We start from the raw sequence: 18,267 nt of genomic DNA on the forward strand, positions 1-18,267 counted from the left end.
AACTGTTTTAGCATGGTAATTAGCGCCATCCATAGGTAACAATGGATACTTCAAGACTGTACATCAGCTTCTCCTCATACACAGAACTGTTAAAGCTTTTAATCCACCAATATTCAGCAAGTCAGTGAATTAATGAATTAGTAAATTAATGAATCAAAATTGTTATAACAACTTTATTTTTAATCACTTGAGTATAACGTTGTAGCGGGAAGGAATTTGCATAGTTGATCATTACAGTATTTTAAGCTAAACCTCAGCATGCAACTGATACAAACATTGTTTTCTAAAAAATAAAACATTCACAAATCAAGCTGCAACCTCCTAAGAATAAAAAATAGCAAAATTAATTTTGACATCAGGGACAAAAAGCATATTTTAAAATAACAAACTGTTAAATTCTTAAAAAAAAAAGCTGTATATTAAAATAAGCTGTGAAAAATAATATTCATTCAAAATGTATGTTAGAATGACAGCATTAATTATACTAAGTTTAGTATTGAAACACCAAATCAGCAAAAACTGCAGTCAAAATATTTCAATAAATTCAGAATCGGATTCTGTATTTAAACAAACCTCACAGAATCTCATAGATAGCAGAAAAACATTTAGAAAAGCAACCTGCATAGGCCCTGCTGGTAATAACTAGTCTAGTATCATTCTTTTTCTATGCTGTGTATTAAGAGAGACTGTTGGTGTTGTAGGTGGTACTGTTGGAGGAGAAGCTATAGCTATAAGTAGAGGTGTAATCCACACTGGCTCTACGAGATCCACTTCGGGAGCCAGTAAGGGAACCAGCCCTGGACCCAGAGCGAGACCCTGGGTTAGAGACATTGTAAGGGCTGCTAATTCCCTTGGAAGAGACTGAGGAGGCCTGCAGCAACTTCATACCATTGCTTTCTTCCACCATGCAGCTGTCCATGGCTTCCTTGTAGGAGATCTTCAGTTTTGTCTTGGGACAGTTCAGATTCTTCTGGTAGTTGCGTGTATCCTGAAGCTTCTGGGCCCCTTTACCATCTACCCAACCTCTGCGGATAGCTTCTTCAATGGAGATGCGATTTCCAGTGCCAGGCTCTATCAGGCCTCCTGTCAGGTACTGAAACTCCAGAAATCTATGGCCAGCTTCATAAGGCAACCATGACTCCTTCACTGCCTCTGCTGCAGACATCTTTCTTTTAGTCTTCACATCCTCAAAACCAACATAGGCTTTCTGGGCAGGTTTCAGCTTACTGGCCATGCTGTCATCAATGATGCTCTGATGGACAGCATCCTGCAGCGACAGTCTCTCACCAGTGGCAGGGTTGATAATACCACCTGTGCATGCCTGGGCCTCCAGTAGCCTCTGCGCTGTAAGAGAGTCAACTATGCCTCTTCGGACCGCTTCAGGAATAGTTATTTTCTCCAAGGTCTCTGTGTCAAAGATAGCCCCCACAGGGCTCTGGTCATCGAACATCTCAGGGGGAGAAACAGTAATAGAAATACTGTTTAAGCGTTTACGGACCGTAGGAGAAGACGGTGCGGCCAGGGTGGGACTGCTGCGGGTGAACATGTCATCAACATTGCTGGCTGCAATGGTCATCTCAGTGCTGCTGGTTCTGCTTGTAATTTGGTCAGCGAACTGCGTCAAGGTTAGCTTTCCAGCACGATACTGATCCAAACACTTCTGCTCAATGATACCTCGCTCCAGGCAGTCCTTGATGTCATACTGGGTTCCTGTTTTCCTATCCACTATCACCAAACGTGCAGAGCCATCAGACCCCTTGATAGTTATTTCCTCCCACTCGCACTCCTGCTCCGACAAGTCCAGGAAAGTGTCATAGTCAATGAGCTCCCGGTGATAGGCCTCCCTCACTGACATCTCAAGCCCAGTGTCTGGGTCAACGATCACAACCCGCCTCTTGCGAAGGACATTGGTACGGCTCTCCACTGACTTCCGGGTCTTGCTCTTGTCGTTGAGTGGCAGGAGTATTAGGCCTGTTTTGCTATCTGTGATGCACCTTTCCTTCAGCTGAAGATATGTCAGGTTTTCCTTAGTATTAGGGTCAAAGAACCCTTTTGTGTCATCTCCTTCATAAGTTAGGATCTCATTCATCTCTTTGTCAAAATATCCCCTTTTATAGGCAACAGCGACATCAATACGATGGCTCTCTTTGGGGTCAATAATTCCACCGCTGGCAATCTGGGCCTCCAGAAGACGGATTCCATGACCTTTCTCAATAAGCTCTTTCTCAATAGCCTGGAAGAGGGAAATTGTCTTTCCTGTGGATGGGTCTTTGTATCCAGTTACTGCCCTCTCTGCAGATAACAGCTTATTCTTAAACTCGTTTCCAATCAGGCCTCTCTTTACAGCCTCTTCTACTGTCAAGAAGACATTATTAACTGGATCAACAATGAAGCCAGAAGCAGCTTGGGCCTCAAGAAGCTCCAGGGTGGTTCCTCTCATGAGCAGGCCTTCCTTCATTGCCCTATATAAAGGCAGAATTCGATCCTTGGCCTCATCATAGATCCCTGCAATACAGGTAGAGCCATAGAGATAGGACTTTAGCTTGTCTTCGATTTCTCTGCTGGTGAGCTTGCCCTGGTTTAGCTTCACCAAATCAGTTTCATCCAGCAGCTCAGAATTGATGAGCTCTGTAACAGAGACTTCACCGCGGAGACCTTTCACTGTCATGGGCTTCTCTGGACCTTGGAGCAGAAGCAAGCCAGAAACAGGTTCCACAGTACACTTCTTTCTAAGGTCACTATAGCTTATCTTCTCTCCTGTCACTGGATCCAGGTAGCAGGTGGGTTTTTTGTTCAAAGCTCTGTAGAGCTCCTCATCAATAAGATTACGATCCAAAGCCAGATCTTTTGGAAGGAACACGCTCAGAACAGGGTCCAATATGCCTCCAACAGACTCCTGAGCCTGGAGCAAGCGAACGGCGGTGTCTTTGTCTATGCGGCCCTGTTTGCAAGCCTGACCCACAGATAACACTTTGCCAGTGTATGGATCCTTAAAGCCTGTGCTAGCTGCTTCGGCTGTCACCAAGGCGTCTCTGTCTTCTGTGTCTACAATCCCTCTTGAACAGGCTGTATCCACAGGCATCTTCTCATTAAATGCGGGGTCCAGTATGTAGCCTGTCGCTGCCTGAGCTTCCAGGAGCATGAGGGCACTCTCTGAGTTGAGGAGGTTCTTGTTTTTGGCTTCAGTGAATGCCATTTTCCCTTGAGAACCTGTTATCATGCCAGCAATGACGCCGGTACCCTTTAGACTAAGCTGGATATCCACAGCTACCTCATCCACTGTCTTTTTTCCCTTTAGGAGCTGGTCTAGAGTGGCTTTACTGATTACACCACAGTCACAAAGCTGGTGGGCTGTGACTTTGTGGCGCACCCCATTAAATATCAGCTTGGATGGATCGATTGTTGGAACCCTCTCATCTGTCTGCGTCTGCCTGCTCAGATTGCTGGGTCTCTGCTGCAACCTCTTTATCTCTCTCTCCAGGGAATCTCTCTTGAGAGCCAGGTCTGATGCCTCTTTTTCAGAGCTGAACAGGCGGCTCTTGTAGCTCTCCTCAACGCTCTTTAACTCCCTCATGAGCCTCTCAATCTCATTCTTCAGGGAGAGCTTCTCTCGATCAGCCCTGTCTCTGTCTGATTCACACTGCCTAATCTGGCTGTCTTTCAGCTCAAACTGGCTCTTCATGTAGTTAAAATCCTTGAGGATGGCATTCTTCTCGTCCTCCAGCCGCTTCTTGCTGCGGAACTCCGTCTCTAGTGTGAGCTTGATGCGGGTGAGCTCCTCTTCTAAGCGCTGATGACGGGTCTTGTCCTGTTCCAGCAGTTTAAGCTTGGATAGCAAACTGTCCTTCTCAAGCAGCAGCTCACTGTACTGGCTTTGAGAGCTATGCACCATCATTGATGTCTGGGGAGAGACAAGAAAACACATTATTATGTCTATCCAGATGTTGTAGGCTGATTTAATATCCTTCAGTTGACAGTACTGACTGAACCAACTGTCACGTAAATACAGTATGTAAAGTGATTATATTAGTTAGTATGCAATGATTTATTAAGTGATTGTTACTATTGTATGAGTTAAGTGCAGTCACATGATGTGCAAATTAAAAAGGGTGAACATGCATATCTAAGCAAAAGCATTTGTGCGTTTCATGCAAAACACCTAAAATAAGTCATCTGTCACTGTACACACGTACTTCAAAATCAGGTTTACTCTTAATGCACCCATAATCATTCATGCGAAAGCAGTTCTGTCAGAATTAGTTTAATTATGCGGAGATGATCCTTCAATGCAGTCAGAAATACCTCAATCGATTGCTTTTGGAATTTGTCTATTTCCAATTTAAGCTTTTCTCTCTCCTTAGTCAGGTCACTGATGAGAGCCTGGAGCTCCGCTGTCCTCTTGGTGCTACTCTGAAGCTGGACATGCAAGGCTGAGATCTGAGTGGCACTGTCTTCATCAATAGTGTCTTTGCTAAGCTTCAGGTTATCTCTCTCGTGTCTAACTGCCCTCAGCTCCTCCTCCAACCTCAGTCTCTCCTTTGTCAGGTTCTGCGTCAGAGTCTTCAGCTTCTCAATCTCTGTAGTGTATTCGTTAAGTTGGCGGCTCTTCTCCTCAATGGTCTTATACAGGCTCTCATTCCGTTGGTTGAGCTCATGAATTCGAGCCTGTTCCTGCTGGAGCTTCTGTTTAAGGGTCTTCAGCTCAGCTGTGACAGCTGCCAGTTCCTCCTTAGTGACTTTATGCTCCCTCACGCTCTTGTCCAGAGCAGCCTGGAGGGCACTGAGGTCCTGCTCATACTTTCTTCCAGAGTTGGAAACCTCTAGCTGCACAGATTTCAGTGTGTTAATTGTGGTGGTGTGCTCTCTGCAAGTATGTGTCATCCGCTCCAACTCTGCCTCCATTCTTTTTCTACGTGTGAACTCCTCCTGGGTTTCCTTCTTTTGCTTCTCCAACTCAGCATCCATCCCATTCAGAGAGGACTGAAGTTCCCGGATCCGGCTCTGCAGCCTGGCAGAACTCTGCTCAGCTTTGGTTTTCTCACTGGTCTGCTTCTCCAGCTCTACTCGGATGATGCGGATCTCCTGCTCAGATGATTTAAGCTTGTTAATTGCCTCCAGATGGGAGGTGTTCTTCGCCTTCAGCTCTGCCTCAGCCAGCTTCAGATGGCTGATTTCCAATTCCAGAGCTCTCCTCTTCTTCCCCTCCTCCTCCAGGTTAAATGTTAGCATGCTGATCTGCCTGGACTTTTCCTGATTGGTTTTGGTCGCCTCCTTTAGTTTGAGTTCATCATCTCCTCTCTGTTGCATGACTGTTTTCAGCTGAACCTCCAACTCACTGCGCATCCTTGTCTCTTGTGTCACTGAGGCCCTCTGCTGGCTGGCCTCCTGCTCTGCTCTGCTTCTCTGCTCTTCTGTGTGAGCAATGGACTGCCTCAGTCTCCTCAGCTCCTCCTCTAGATCTCTCTTCTCAGCAGTCAGTCGGTCAACTTGCAGTCTCAGTTCTGCAGTGTTTTCTTCTTTCTGCTGTGAGGCTTTCAGGATCGTGGTCTTGGTAACGTGGATCTCTGTCTCGTATGTCTGCTTAAGTTGATTAATCTCTTGGGTGCACTGTGTTCTTACCTTTGAGATATCTGATTCAGCGTTTCGGCGACGTGTCGTTTCCTCCTCCAGCAGTATCTTCATCCTCTCAAGTTCACGTTCTTTGTCCTTCACTGCCTTTTCCAAGTCAATCTTTGTCCAGTTGAGTTCTTCCAGTTCTTTCTGTCTGCGGCGAACAGCCCCCTCATACTCTTCTTGCTGGCTGGTGTAACGTTCCTCTGCCAACCTTCTTTTCCTCTTTTCCTCTTCCAGCTGGTATTTAATGCGTGTCAGCTGGTCATTAAGATCTTGAAGCTGGTTGTGTGTGCTGTCCAGGTTCTCCTTGGTAGCGTTAACTTGCATTACTGTGGTTCTCTTCACTTCTTCCATAGAAATGAGCTGGTCTTTTGACTGAGTAAGCTCCAGCTTTAGGTGGGCCAAAGCATCCTCCAGTGACTTGTTTTTCTGGTTACGGTCCTGGATGTCCTCCTTCAGACGCCTCAGCTCCTCCTCCAGCATCTCTATTTTGGTGTTCCTGATCTGAAGAGAGCAATGACAAAAGCAAGAAAGAGCCTCAGTCACCTACTTTCATAATGTTAAACAAACCCATCTGTTCATTTAGCTTATGTTTATCAAACTGTTTATTTTACAAACACAATATTATTGACCTTTAGCTCTTCCATGTTCTTCAGCAGCTCCCCTAGGAACTTGTAGTAGTCACTAGAGCGGGTAAGTAGCTCTATGTAGTGGGACTGGAGATCTGCCACCTGATGGAGTTAAAATTAGTGGATGAATACTGACGTCAAACGTCTGTGTGTTAATTATATACTCATTACATGAGATCTTTAAATGACACATGCAATTGCAAAAACCTTTCAATTGGTTGTATTAAGTGAGCTCATAATACAAAGGAAATAATCATTGTTTACTTATCAGAAGATAAACATATAATTATTACTTGAGTGTATAACAATTTACATTTATTAGGAATATCTAACTTAAAATAGGTATGTTTAGTGTGACTTAATGAAGAGACACTACTCATACCTCTTGTCTGACCACAGAAGCGGGGGACTGAAGCATTGTTCTCTTGATAGGAATATTAAGCAGAGTTTCCAGGCCGGAACTGTAGGAAGCCAGCTGCAGCTCATAGTCCTGAAAACACGCAACACAACATGGACCTCATTATTTTGTGCCATACTACTGCTTTATCTTATCAACTTGAAATGAAATATGAAATGAAATAAAACGGTGCACATGAATTGAGTACCCACCTTAATGGAGGCAGCACATGTGTCAGCATTTTTCTGTACATCGTCTACTTTCTCCTTCTTTCCTTTAATTTCAGTGTGAAGTGCCTGTGCAGTCAGCAAAAAAAAAGTGTAAATGGTGGATATATTTCCAATTCAAAATTAAATCATTTCAGTTTAAACATTGCTATTGATTACAATATGTTAATGTACACAAGGAAAGGCGTGCCTTCTGTTGGTTGAGGTGGTCCATTAGAGTCTGGATATCATTGATCTTAACCATCTGAAGGGTGTCCTGGCGCTTCCTGGCATTGTCTATCCACTGTTCCAGGAGAGTGCTGCTCTGCTGATAATGTTTCAGCTGTTGCTCCTGCTTCTCCAAGTCCCAGACTCTGAGGAGGAAAGAGTGGAAGGAAGAGGAAGGGATGGAAGGATATTTTTAGCGTTGTCACCGGCAATGACGAATGGGGGATATGGAGAAATATTCACAGGTATTGAAGAAATGTGTGTACATGTAAGTACAGACTATCCTACCTGCTATCAATCTGGGTTTGGATGCGGCGCCAGCGGTCAGACATCTGACCCACCAAGTCTGAGTACTTGGACAAGTCCACGTCACACTTGTGGAAGGAGTCAGAGATTTGACCGTTCCAGTGCACTGCTTTAGCCAGGTCAGACTCCATAGCTGTCAGCAGGTCTCTTTTTTGCTCCAGCTCACTCTTCATTTGCTTTAACAAAGAATCACAAGATAGATTGAAATTTGGAATTTCAATTATAACCATTAATCCTATTTACACCTTTAATGTGGAACTTTTGTCTCCCCCATCTGACAGTGAGAGGGATTATGCAGTACAGTCGACATGAGCTTATGAGACCATACTGAATTGCTGCTGTCGCTACAGTGGCTCCCCCCCTTCAGCTCTGGCAAACCAATCATTGCTGGTTGGCATAAAGCACATCACTACTGGTTCGCCTGTGTGGGAATGTTGCACAGAGAGCATATTTGAAAACTCCAGTATACTGCCAATACAAATAGATTTACCTGGGGGTGATAGCTTAATTAAATGGCATTGGATGAACTCATTTGGCAAGCCCTTGATTGTAACGGATGTTCATTTATATGTAAAAGTTCCACACCGTAGCTTTAAGTCTTATTTACTGTACATCTAGAAGTGGGAGCTATGACGATATATGGACATGATATCATTCATGCATTAACAACCTTTATTCATCAAGCAATTTATTAAAAAACTGAAACTTCTACTGGTTATTTTAGTCATGGGTGGTGGTGATGGGGCAATGGATAAGACACATGGCTTTGGTGTGAGAGACCTGGGTTCAATCCCCAATCTCCACTGTGACATCCACCAATGTGTCCCTAAGCAAGGCACTTAACCCCTAGTTGCTCCAGAGGCGTGCGACCTCTGATATACAGCAATTGTAAGTCATTTTGAATAAAAAGCGTTAGCTAAATGAATAAATGTAAATAAACATCAACTGTGTAACAAAATATTCTCAGCTCAAACTCAAGTCTCGGCCTTCATCGGCAAATGAAATTGGCTAGTGTTTTTTCAGCGTTGGAAGAACGGATGAAGTATCCAGATACTTAAGTAAAAATAGAAATACTGCAAAACTAAAATACTACATTGCAAGTAAAAGATCTGCACTGAACGTGTTACTCAAGTTAAAGTATGAATTATTAGAAAAAATGCACATAAAGTAAGAAACGCAAAAGAACTCAAAATGCAGAAAAATGGCCCATGTGATACTATTAAATAAGGAATTATTATTACTGATGCATCACTATGTAAGTAGGATTTTACTCTTGCAGTTGGTCGAGGTGAAAATATTTAATAAGCTCATCATAATTAGTTTTTGTATGTAAAGTCTTAATCTGTACAGTAACTAGCAATACCAAAAATATTTCCCTCTGAATTGTAGTAGAGTAGATGTACAAAGTAGCATAAATGGAAACACTCAAGTAAAGTACAAGTACCTCAAATTTGTACTCATGTACAGTACTTGAGAAATGCACTAATTAATTATTGCTAGTATTATTGTTCTGCACTGTTTTACGTTTTGTCTTTACATTGGAAAGCAAGAGACGGCAGTTCAAACTAAATATGGAAAGTGTGTCAAACCTTTAGTGTGATCCGATAGTTTTCCACCTCTCGAAGGTCCAGAGACGTGGTCTCCTTCTCTGTCAGCCGGGCCTCGTGGACTTTAATAATATCTTCAGCCTGGAGAAGGCTCTGGAGCAAGGCCTTCAGAGCTGACAGTCTGTGAAAGACACACAGGCACGCAAATGACTTTCAACTCCTTTTTACTCTAACGTGTATGTTACAAAGTAAGTTCTGGTCCCAGTACTTATGTTATTTTTGTGCGGCATTTACTCAATAAATAAATAATATGGTGTGATTAGACTAGAATAACGTACCTTTGAAGGTAGACTGAGTAGAGACCTTGCAGGCCTCCCAGTTTTTGGTTTATGATTTCCAGTTCAGAACGGAGGAACTTGGCTTGCTCAGAGTCTGCAGGTATCCCTTCCAGCTGCTTCACAATCTTTTCTCTTATTCGCAGGTACTCATCATGAATGGAGTCCAAATCTTGGTGCACAGTCTAGACATCAATGTGTGACAAGTTTAAGTCAGCATAATCAGATTTTTCTCACTGTGTTTGAAACAGGATGTGAATGTTTGGGGGTTTTAGCTTTTGTAATTTTCTTGTGGTTAGTTGGACATTTTTATATTTGACAAAGTTGGAAATGGGTTTGGTAGCAAAGAAGAACCTCAATTTTAATTAGAACAATCAATGAAAAGTTACATACCTGCAGCTTCTGGATGTGCAGTGAGCATTCGTGCACACTGTTGTCCCCCATGGGAATGTGGAGATGGGTGGTGAGGCCGGACTCAGCCAGCTCCAGCCGGCGTCGAAGTTCTTGCAGATTACTGAGCAGGGTAAGGCTGAGGGTGGAACTGGGTGGGGGAGGCTGGGTAGGGGACTTGGGGACAGTGACCTTGGTGATCTTTTGAGGCTTGATGATGTCCTGTTTTGGGGGTTCAGGCTTCACCCCTTCATCCTCTTTATTAGTTGATGGGAAGTTTAGAGAATATCAGTTTAGAGTGTAAACAATTTAGTGGACTGACAATTTAGAGAAATGGTAAATAGTTTTACACTCACTGTAAGAAGGCAGCTGGATAATCAGTGTATCATAGTGGTTCTGGGCTGTATCAAAGCAGCTCTGGATAGTTTTCTTGTCGTCTTCCCCAAACAGATCAGAACCTTGGCTGGTACGCTGGAACTCTTGGTAGTGAGTCTCCAGTCTTTTGACGATACTGCGGTACTCCTCAGGGCGCATCTTAGACAGCTGGAAGACAGTGGAGCAGGGTCAGATTAAGCAAAAGACACAGGAGGTGAACAAACTCCTGCAGTGTTTCAGATCAGACAGAAACGTAATCTAATTCAGTTTTGCTTGGTATGAAAACAGTAAAACTAAGAAGTCAATTGCATTCTTTGTGATATCTTACCATGCTGAGAGTGAGGGAGTTGATGTAGTTGATGTCTTTGATGCAGTATTGCCACGAGATGAGACTCTTGATGTTGATGTAAAGCTGATTCCAGATACTCATGATGGCTTCATAATACTGCTCATTCCTAGGTAACAGCACAAGCCATTAATCACTCGAAAACTGCAACAATATATGGATCCAATGTATTTTCAGCTGACAAAATTTGAACTGCTCCGGACAATATCTGAAAAGCATATTCACAGACTTATGTTGATCTACATTGACTCAATGTTTCTTACTTATTGGCGAGGCCGATGCTGAGAGGGTTTGGTGGGGGGATCAGCAGACATACGGAGGGAATCAACATGTCCATACCACCAGGTCCCGTCACAAGCCACTTGCTGCGCTGCGAGTTATCCTTCAGGATGCCCTCATTCCCTTTTAAAATCCCTTTCTGAAGCACACATACACATATACTTAATAATGTTTCACTTCTATGTGTGTGTGTGTGTGTGTGTGTGTGTGTGTGTGTGTGTGTGTGTGTGTGTATGTGTGTGTGTACTTGTACTTCCTAGATAGTGAAGACCAGAAAAATTTTAACAAAAAAAGTGACAACATTTTTGGAAAGTGAGGACATTTTGGCCAGTCCCCACAACTTCAAAGTACCATTTTGGATTTGGTTTTAAGGGTCCAGGGAACGCATTGTGGCAATGAGGGTCCTCACAACTTTAGAAGTACAAGGATGTGTGAGTGTGTGTGTGTGAGGGAGTGAGGGAGAGATAGATCATATATCCCACCTGGTCTTGTTTAAAGTCACATAAGGCCTCGACCATGATGGGGCCGGTGCTCTTGTCTTCAGGGTTACGAGGTTTCAGCCTGACAATGGCCTTTGATTTGTTGACCAGACTTTGGACCTGCCTCTTGTTCTCAATGATTCGCTCCTTTTCCTTCTGTAAACATGCAAAAATCACATCTGTGTTTTTAACTGAGCACCTGTACATTGCAGACTCTAAAAACAATTGCCTAACCGGACATGTAAATCATTCCCACCCGTGTCACTCAGCTTGTTTTGTTTTTCACGCCAGCAGGGAAATGTGGATCACCTAGACTTAAAGGGTAAATTTGATATTTTTCAACCTATTTTCCCACGTTTGTGTGTCTATGTCACTAATTGCGAAACATTTTTTGAAATTGGTCCAGTACTGAGCAAGGGCACTATAGTCAGCAGCAGCTTCAATGTAATCCTTGCAGGCAATTGTGCCCCATCAAAATACATCCTCTAAAGTGCTTGTTTTTGCCGCTGACTGGCTCAGATTATTATTATATTATTATTATTATTATATTAAGTGTCTCACAACACTGTGGAAAGGATCACTAAAGAGATAGATCTTTTTTCAAAAAAATGTTGTCCTAATTAGTCACATACACACAAAAACGTGGGAAAATTTGATCCAGATTGGAAAATTCAGAAGTTACACTTTAACAGAGTATAATTTTACCTCTAGGTTTTTCAGGAGTTCAGTGAGGTTATCCAGTGGGGTGTTCTTGTCGCAGGTGAACTTGGTTCGGATAGTCTCGTGCTCCTTCTGCAGCTTTGCATAGGTCTCATTGGCCTCCTTGAAAAACTGAAGACATAAACAGCAAAAAGCTTTGTTTCAGTTTTCACATGAAGACATACCCAGCCCTTTTTTTATAACAACAAGAGCAGGACTGAGCACTTACTTGGCTGTAGGCAGAATTCTCCTTCAAATGATTATGGATACACTTGGTGATCTGGAGAAGCCAGCTCCACTGGGTCTGCAAGGTGTCCATGTAGGCCTGTGGGCACACACAGAGTTATGAGTACAAAACTACTGAATAACTGACAGTTTAGGAGAGGTCAAAACCCAGAAAAAAAAATAGACTTACTTCAATCTTATCTGCGGCTGGGTGGTTGTTGTTCACGAGTGTGTCTGCTTTCACCTTCAGCTTGTTCAGCTCCTTCTCTTTCTCCTCCAGGTCCCTCATCAGCCTCTGTCAGGAGAATAGAAAGTCAGAGACCCAAAAGGCTACACTGTGGCCAAAGTAAGCCTTTAGACATACCCATAATCTGAGACAGATACATCCAACCAGAAGAAAAGAAGAGTTCAGCCAAAGATCCTTACTGAGTAGCTCTCTTGCTTCTTGGGGATATACTGATCGATATTCTTGTCTCCCCAGTCAAACACAAGCTCCTCCTCCTCTCTCTCATTCACCCACATGATGGCTTGGGAGATCTCTTCAATGATACCCTGGAGCTCACGCAGCTGATTCACACGGCTGTGGGACATTTTCTGAAGAAGCGACACAGTAAATATATGAATATGATGAGATGTAACAATAGTGGTAATACATAAAATGCTGCTGATTTTGACAGACCAAAAAAAACATTTTTTTGTAAAAGAGAATGGTTCTACCTGCAGGCTGTCCCATTCTTGTTCCAGGATGGAGAGGTTGTACTTGTCCCCCCTCGAGCTCTGAAAAAAAAAGAAAATGTATTTTCTTTCTAATTTTTTGCCATCCTCCTTAACGAACAAGATATTTAAAGAATAAACATTAGGCTAAAACAGTCTAAAGTAAAAGAGCAACTAAAAAGAGCCTCAAAACAAGGAAAACAGGGTAAAGAGAGACCACTTACCAGTTCATCTCTGGCACGGTCTACTTCCAGGCTCCTCTGGATAGAGCTGTGGTTTTTGTTTTGGCTCATGATTTGCTTTTCTATGGTGACGGAGTCATCTCCCCACGGAGATGTTTCAATCATGCGCTACAAGATGCAGAATCAAGGTTTTATTACCTTTTAAAATCAGGAACTGCTACACACAATTACAGTGACAAAATCAACCTCAGTTGAAGGGAAATAACATAATTTATAGAACATTACTCTAAAGGCATGGATGTTGAGCATGAATGTGATTCACGTGGTGTGGCATAAACAAAAAAAAAGGGCTCTGTTGCTAACCTGAATCTTTTGTTTTATTTCAATCACCCTTGTTGTTAATAACGGATTAAAATTAATTCCATTTTTGCTAGAGTCGAGGGGCTTGAACTTCTTTTCGGCTTCTAAAGGGGGGCCTGACAGAAAAAAGTTAAAGAACCACTCCTTTAAGGCAACAGAATTCTAAATCTAAACAGACACACTATTCCCTGACCTTAAATCTATGTCCTTCCCCTTTTCGCCCTCTAGGTGTCAGACTATATTCATTAAGCCGATTGTTAAGCAGTAAACTATCCCAACTATTCCTCCCTTATTCGCAGCTCTCAGCTTTGATAAGAGCTCTGCCAGTAAACCAACCTCAGCCGGTCCCTGCTCTTTACTCACATTTTTTCCTCTCTCCCTTCTCTCTGAAGTCTTTTGTTCTCTCACCACTCCCTTTTCCTTTATGGTTACTTAAGCTTAGCTTGTTAAGCTACACACAACATGGCTGTTACAAGACAGAAGTGTAGCTAAAGTCTAGATTCAACAAAGTTATTTATTAGCTAAAAGCATGACCAACAGTACATAGACACATTAGTAAAAATGGCAGCAGTAGGTCATCAGGTGCTGTGTTCCCAGTTTTGGACAATAATATGCAAATGTTTCTGTATCTGATGACAGGGGGAAGGGGGGGTGAAAGACAAAATAGAGGAGGTGAGGCCTGAAGTGGTGACAGAATGACAGAGTGTTTTTCTTGGTTGGGTGAGAGGCTTGGGGAGGTAGAGAGTAGAAAGGCATTTTCCCATGAGCATGTTAGAGATCTGCTGAACTGCCCTCTCCCATAACAACCGAGTCAGTGGAGAGTGTCAGATTTCACACTCCTTTACTTCTACTTTTCTTTCTGCTTCCACGGCTTCTTTATCTACCTCTACCTCTTCCTGCCTTCCCGTCTCTCTGTCTCTTTCTCAAATGGCAGAGCTCTTTCCTTTTCTTTGTTTCAATCCATCTGCACCTCTCTTGGCTTCCCTCACTAACTCACAGATCGGGTTCTGGCAGCGTATGCACATGGTTTGCGTTACAGGAGGTCAGAATAAGTGATAGGGTGAATGCGTCCCCTCCTCCTCCTCCTCCCTTCATATAAAGAAACGGTGCATACAAATAAACCCGTACAGGCATGCACACACATGTAGTTGCAACTATTTACACTGCTCAAACTGGTAAGAAAAAAAAAAGTAAACTGTTGGGAACTGACTTTTACCAAGACATTTGTGGACGATGCTGCCACAAGTCAGACGAGTATACTGATGCTGTTAACAAATCAGTATTAACATTTAATGATTGTCCAAATTAGTAAGTACAAATAAATTGAAATAAAAAGGAAAATTAATAATTAAAGTTTTTGTTTTTACATGTGTGAAGAGTTTTGTCCATAACAGTGGAACACAAATCACTCAATTAAACATAAATGACATTATTTTGTATGTTATTCCACATAGATTTCCCGTATACTAATGTGTATCTATGAAGGGAAAAGATTCTTATTATGATATTGATTTCAACTGTGTCACCCATATTTGTTGCGTTTTTTTATTATGTTCTTAAATGTCTCTGAAGTATGAAGCGCTCACCTTCTGTTGGGTAATCCAGCGCATGGCATCATTAAAGATTCTCCCCCCCTCAAGGGAACCCACACTGCCTCTGTTCCGCCGTGTGGTCATCATACTACTGACTAATTGCTGATGGATAACAGATTGCATTTGCTGGAACTGTTCTAGGCTGCGGAGTTGTACAAAAAAGGAAAATACTTTGTGAATCTTCCAAGGGCACACTGATCCCTCAGCTTCAAAGGGCTCAGCTGGGTAAATACAGCTGAATGAGAAGAATGTTCAGATGGCAACTCTTTCTCTGTGTGAGGTTTGGCTCAACAATAAACTGAAGATGAAAACTCAGATGGTACTCAAATATTAGCATATTTGACCCATTTAGCGCCACCTACTTATGTTAAGCTGTAGGCAGATTTACTCAAATTTGTATACACAGTCATGAATGAACACATGCAAATGCGAACATGCAAAGACAGCACACAAGCGAGTGCACACCTGCACTTTCCAAAAGCCCATATACACACACACACAAACAAAAACACACTGCTTCTCTTCTTACCTATTGAAGACATCACTAGGTATACGCATTTGCTGCAGCTCTCTGCCACAGACCTTCATCTGCTCCATGGTTTCTGAAGCCATGACCAACATCTTTTCTGCGTCCACAGCTGGACCCCCCTATATATATATATATAATCACACAGTACATACACTTAACTCTTGCCACCAGCTAAATTATATTTATCTGCTTTTTCAGAATCATCATTATCATGTTGAGGTGCAAAACAGAAAACATTTTAACAATAAAGTCAACAAAATGGCAAGATTTAACTCATGTATTTATGATAATGCCGCTTCACAGCCAAACTAACCGGACAATTTTCTTCTTATTCTAATTCTTTTTTTTGTTATCACTAAAAGTGAAACACTTGAGATCAGTTATGTTTAGTGTAACCCTTGTGCCACACTTACGTTCTGGAGGATCACCTGCGCTCTCTGCAGGTATTCCTGACACTGATTTGTCAAGACGAAAGCTCTTTGCTGAAAAGCCTGTCCACTGCACGTGAGGAGAAAAACAATCCATTTTCAGATGATGTAATACAGCTTGAAATAATATCAATGTGATAACAAAACAAAATAACATAATTAAAAATAAAGAGTGAACTGTGTATTTCTGTATACGCACAGCTAGCTTTTTGCAGTAGAAGATTATTGAGAAGCATGAGGTTGTTGTTCTATAATCGATGTCATCAATGGAATATGCAGGCTTGATAAAAAGCTGCTAGATGATTTTTTAAGCCAATAAGTAGCAACGTTTCAAAGACAGATGCTGTTAATATAGTTAGTAGGTTACTAAACTATTTTAAATGCTTGTAAATGATCACTGAATATGATGGAAATTTTAATTAAAACAGTAAATACCAGATCCAGCTTTCTTAATGAACAATATAGCGTGACAACAATGTGTGAAAATCAAAAAAAGAATAAAGTCATTTCTGATGAGGAATAATCCTTTAAAAATGATACAATTCATATATTATTGCTTTTACAGAAGTCGAGCTATAGGTCTTGGGTCATGGACATGGGTCACCAAAACAAAACACTAACCAACTGCTGTCTCTCTCTCTCTCTTTAAAGGGCTGTCAAATCCCCTATACACTTAAACAACATGCTGTATTTTTTTTGTACTTCCACTTTAGTTGAATTTTAAAAAGGCGATAGTTAGAAAGATGCTCTTGGCACTCCACAGACAGACACCAATAATCACACCATTAAAAACTGACATCATGATGAATGCTAGCACTGGGAGCAGCCCACATTCAAGGGATGTGTGCAAGTTATTTCCTCTATTGTGATTCAGAATATTGGGCCACAGATGAGGAGCGATAACAACTTGGATTACTTACAAATTAGAACATGACGTTTAGGCAAAGAGGTCAAGACCTGGGATGCATGTGGACTGATGAAAGAACAGAATTGTTTTGTTGTATAAATAGCCCTACAGCACTCACAGACAACAAGGCTGTGTTTCTGTGGTTATAGGAACCTGCGTGATGACATTTTTCTCTTTTGGTGTAAATTAAAAACGAAATCTTCCCGAATGAGTCTTATGGCTTTGCATGGACACAGCTTACTTAATAACGTAGTCCTCAAGAATAGGCTAGCTGTGTGTTAACTAGCTACCAATTATTCGTAACTTTTTGTACGTCGTATTTCGTGGGCTACAGGTAGGCAACATTTAATAACCGTGCCGTAAGACTCATTCAGTAGCAACAGGTGATTGTTTTAACGTTACCTCATTCCACCACCTCCGCTGCCCCCCATGCCAGCTCCCACTTTCTGTCCCGCGACCCCCCCGCCGTGCATGGAGTTCCTGGAGAAGGTGGTTAAGGTGTATCCGCCGTCCCCTGCTTGGTAATCCCCCTGGAAGCCGTTTCCACCGACGAACACGTCGTTTCGGAAACCTGAACCCACCAAATCCGGTCGCGAATTACTTCTCGGGCCGATTGTAGCCAGTTTTGAATTGGAGCCGTACAAACTCATTTTTGGCGAGTCGTTTTAAATGTTTTAAGAAAGTGTTGTTGGGTTGGGTTTTTTTTTGCCGTTCGTCTGCGCTGCAGTCCAGACAGGGCAGAGCTCTCCTCTCCCCGTCTCCTGTTGCGCAGATAATGTCCTGAATAGACGGAAGCCGCCTGCTTTTGCTTAGAAACCACACCTTATTGTGTCCGTGCAACACTCCTGCTCCCAGCAAAAGCCTGTGTGGGAAGACTTAGCGCTGGGGCTGTCATTTCATTCTGCTTTTATGTTGCAATCATAGCTCTCCTGGTGGTTTGAATTAGCCCTATGATGAATTACAACATCTGTTCAACTTTATGTTGAAGCGAGCGAGCTAAGGGAACTGTCTTAAAGCTTGTTAGATTTGCTATTTTGCCATTATTCTTAGTTATTAACAAGTAGACTAACTTGTTACAAATAAAGACAAATGTCTGCCATCTTCAAAACATGTCCTTGAGGTTTACACAGACAGCTTATGCTTAATTATCCCTATCAGAGATGTTGAATCAACTTATGTGGTAAATTTGAGACCAGCTGTAGCCTATTCTGGGGTTGGAGTGGTTTAATTGTAAGCTGTAGGCCTATACCTCATATTATGTGAAATCTACAATTGGAGTAGGCCAAATTGATTAATATAGGCTACAGTGTTTGGAATAACACCTCACTTGGTTGCAAAAAAAGTACAATCATGCCCTTTCCTGTTATGATTTTACATGATGTTATCGTTATTTTAATGGTAATGTCTGGCAAAGGACAACAGTTGAAAATCAGTTGTTTGGTTAACACTGGTGATGTTGATCGTTGCGCTTTTTCTCTGCGATAAATGAATAAATAAAATT

The 18,267-nt window shown here is 42.2% G+C and overlaps 1 protein-coding gene across 2 annotated transcripts; it reads right to left on the bottom strand.

Moving 5' to 3' along the window:
• Window positions 1-159: 159 nt before the first annotated feature.
• On the bottom strand, window positions 160-17,562 carry dspa (desmoplakin a). 2 transcript variants are annotated; one of them, XM_046051264.1, is made up of 24 exons: window positions 17,169-17,562; window positions 15,845-15,929; window positions 15,432-15,550; window positions 14,897-15,044; window positions 12,993-13,118; window positions 12,772-12,831; window positions 12,481-12,648; window positions 12,245-12,349; window positions 12,059-12,154; window positions 11,836-11,961; window positions 11,134-11,286; window positions 10,636-10,790; window positions 10,355-10,481; window positions 10,008-10,194; window positions 9,655-9,908; window positions 9,265-9,446; window positions 8,969-9,107; window positions 7,362-7,555; window positions 7,057-7,219; window positions 6,852-6,935; window positions 6,625-6,732; window positions 6,246-6,344; window positions 4,303-6,117; window positions 160-3,901 (listed from the first exon to the last, which is right to left on the bottom strand). In XM_046051264.1, exons 1-24 carry the CDS (start codon window positions 17,414-17,416, stop codon window positions 677-679), a joined length of 8,166 nt encoding a protein of 2,721 aa, XP_045907220.1. In that variant the 5' UTR covers window positions 17,417-17,562; the 3' UTR covers window positions 160-676. The 2 variants fall into 2 exon arrangements, with proteins under 2 accessions (XP_045907220.1, XP_045907221.1); XM_046051265.1 differs by having other exon boundaries at window positions 5,620-6,117; window positions 17,169-17,559.
• Window positions 17,563-18,267: the final 705 nt, after the last annotated feature.

The sequence above is a fragment of the Micropterus dolomieu genome, linkage group LG06 (genome assembly GCF_021292245.1).
Source record: "Micropterus dolomieu isolate WLL.071019.BEF.003 ecotype Adirondacks linkage group LG06, ASM2129224v1, whole genome shotgun sequence".
NCBI lineage: Eukaryota > Metazoa > Chordata > Actinopteri > Centrarchiformes > Centrarchidae > Micropterus > Micropterus dolomieu.

Bases quoted from the DNA above. Each gene is read 5' to 3' on its own strand.
- dspa (XM_046051264.1), bottom strand. From the start codon at position 17,416: ATGAGTTTGTACGGCTCCAATTCAAAACTGGCTACAATCGGCCCGAGA. The intron at 12,350-12,480 runs GTAAGGATCTTT...TTCTCCTGACAG, and splicing joins AGAAGCAAGAGAGCTACTCA to AGGCTGATGAGGGACCTGGA. The intron at 12,155-12,244 runs GTAAGTCTATTT...GTGTGCCCACAG, and splicing joins CAGCCGCAGATAAGATTGAA to GCCTACATGGACACCTTGCA.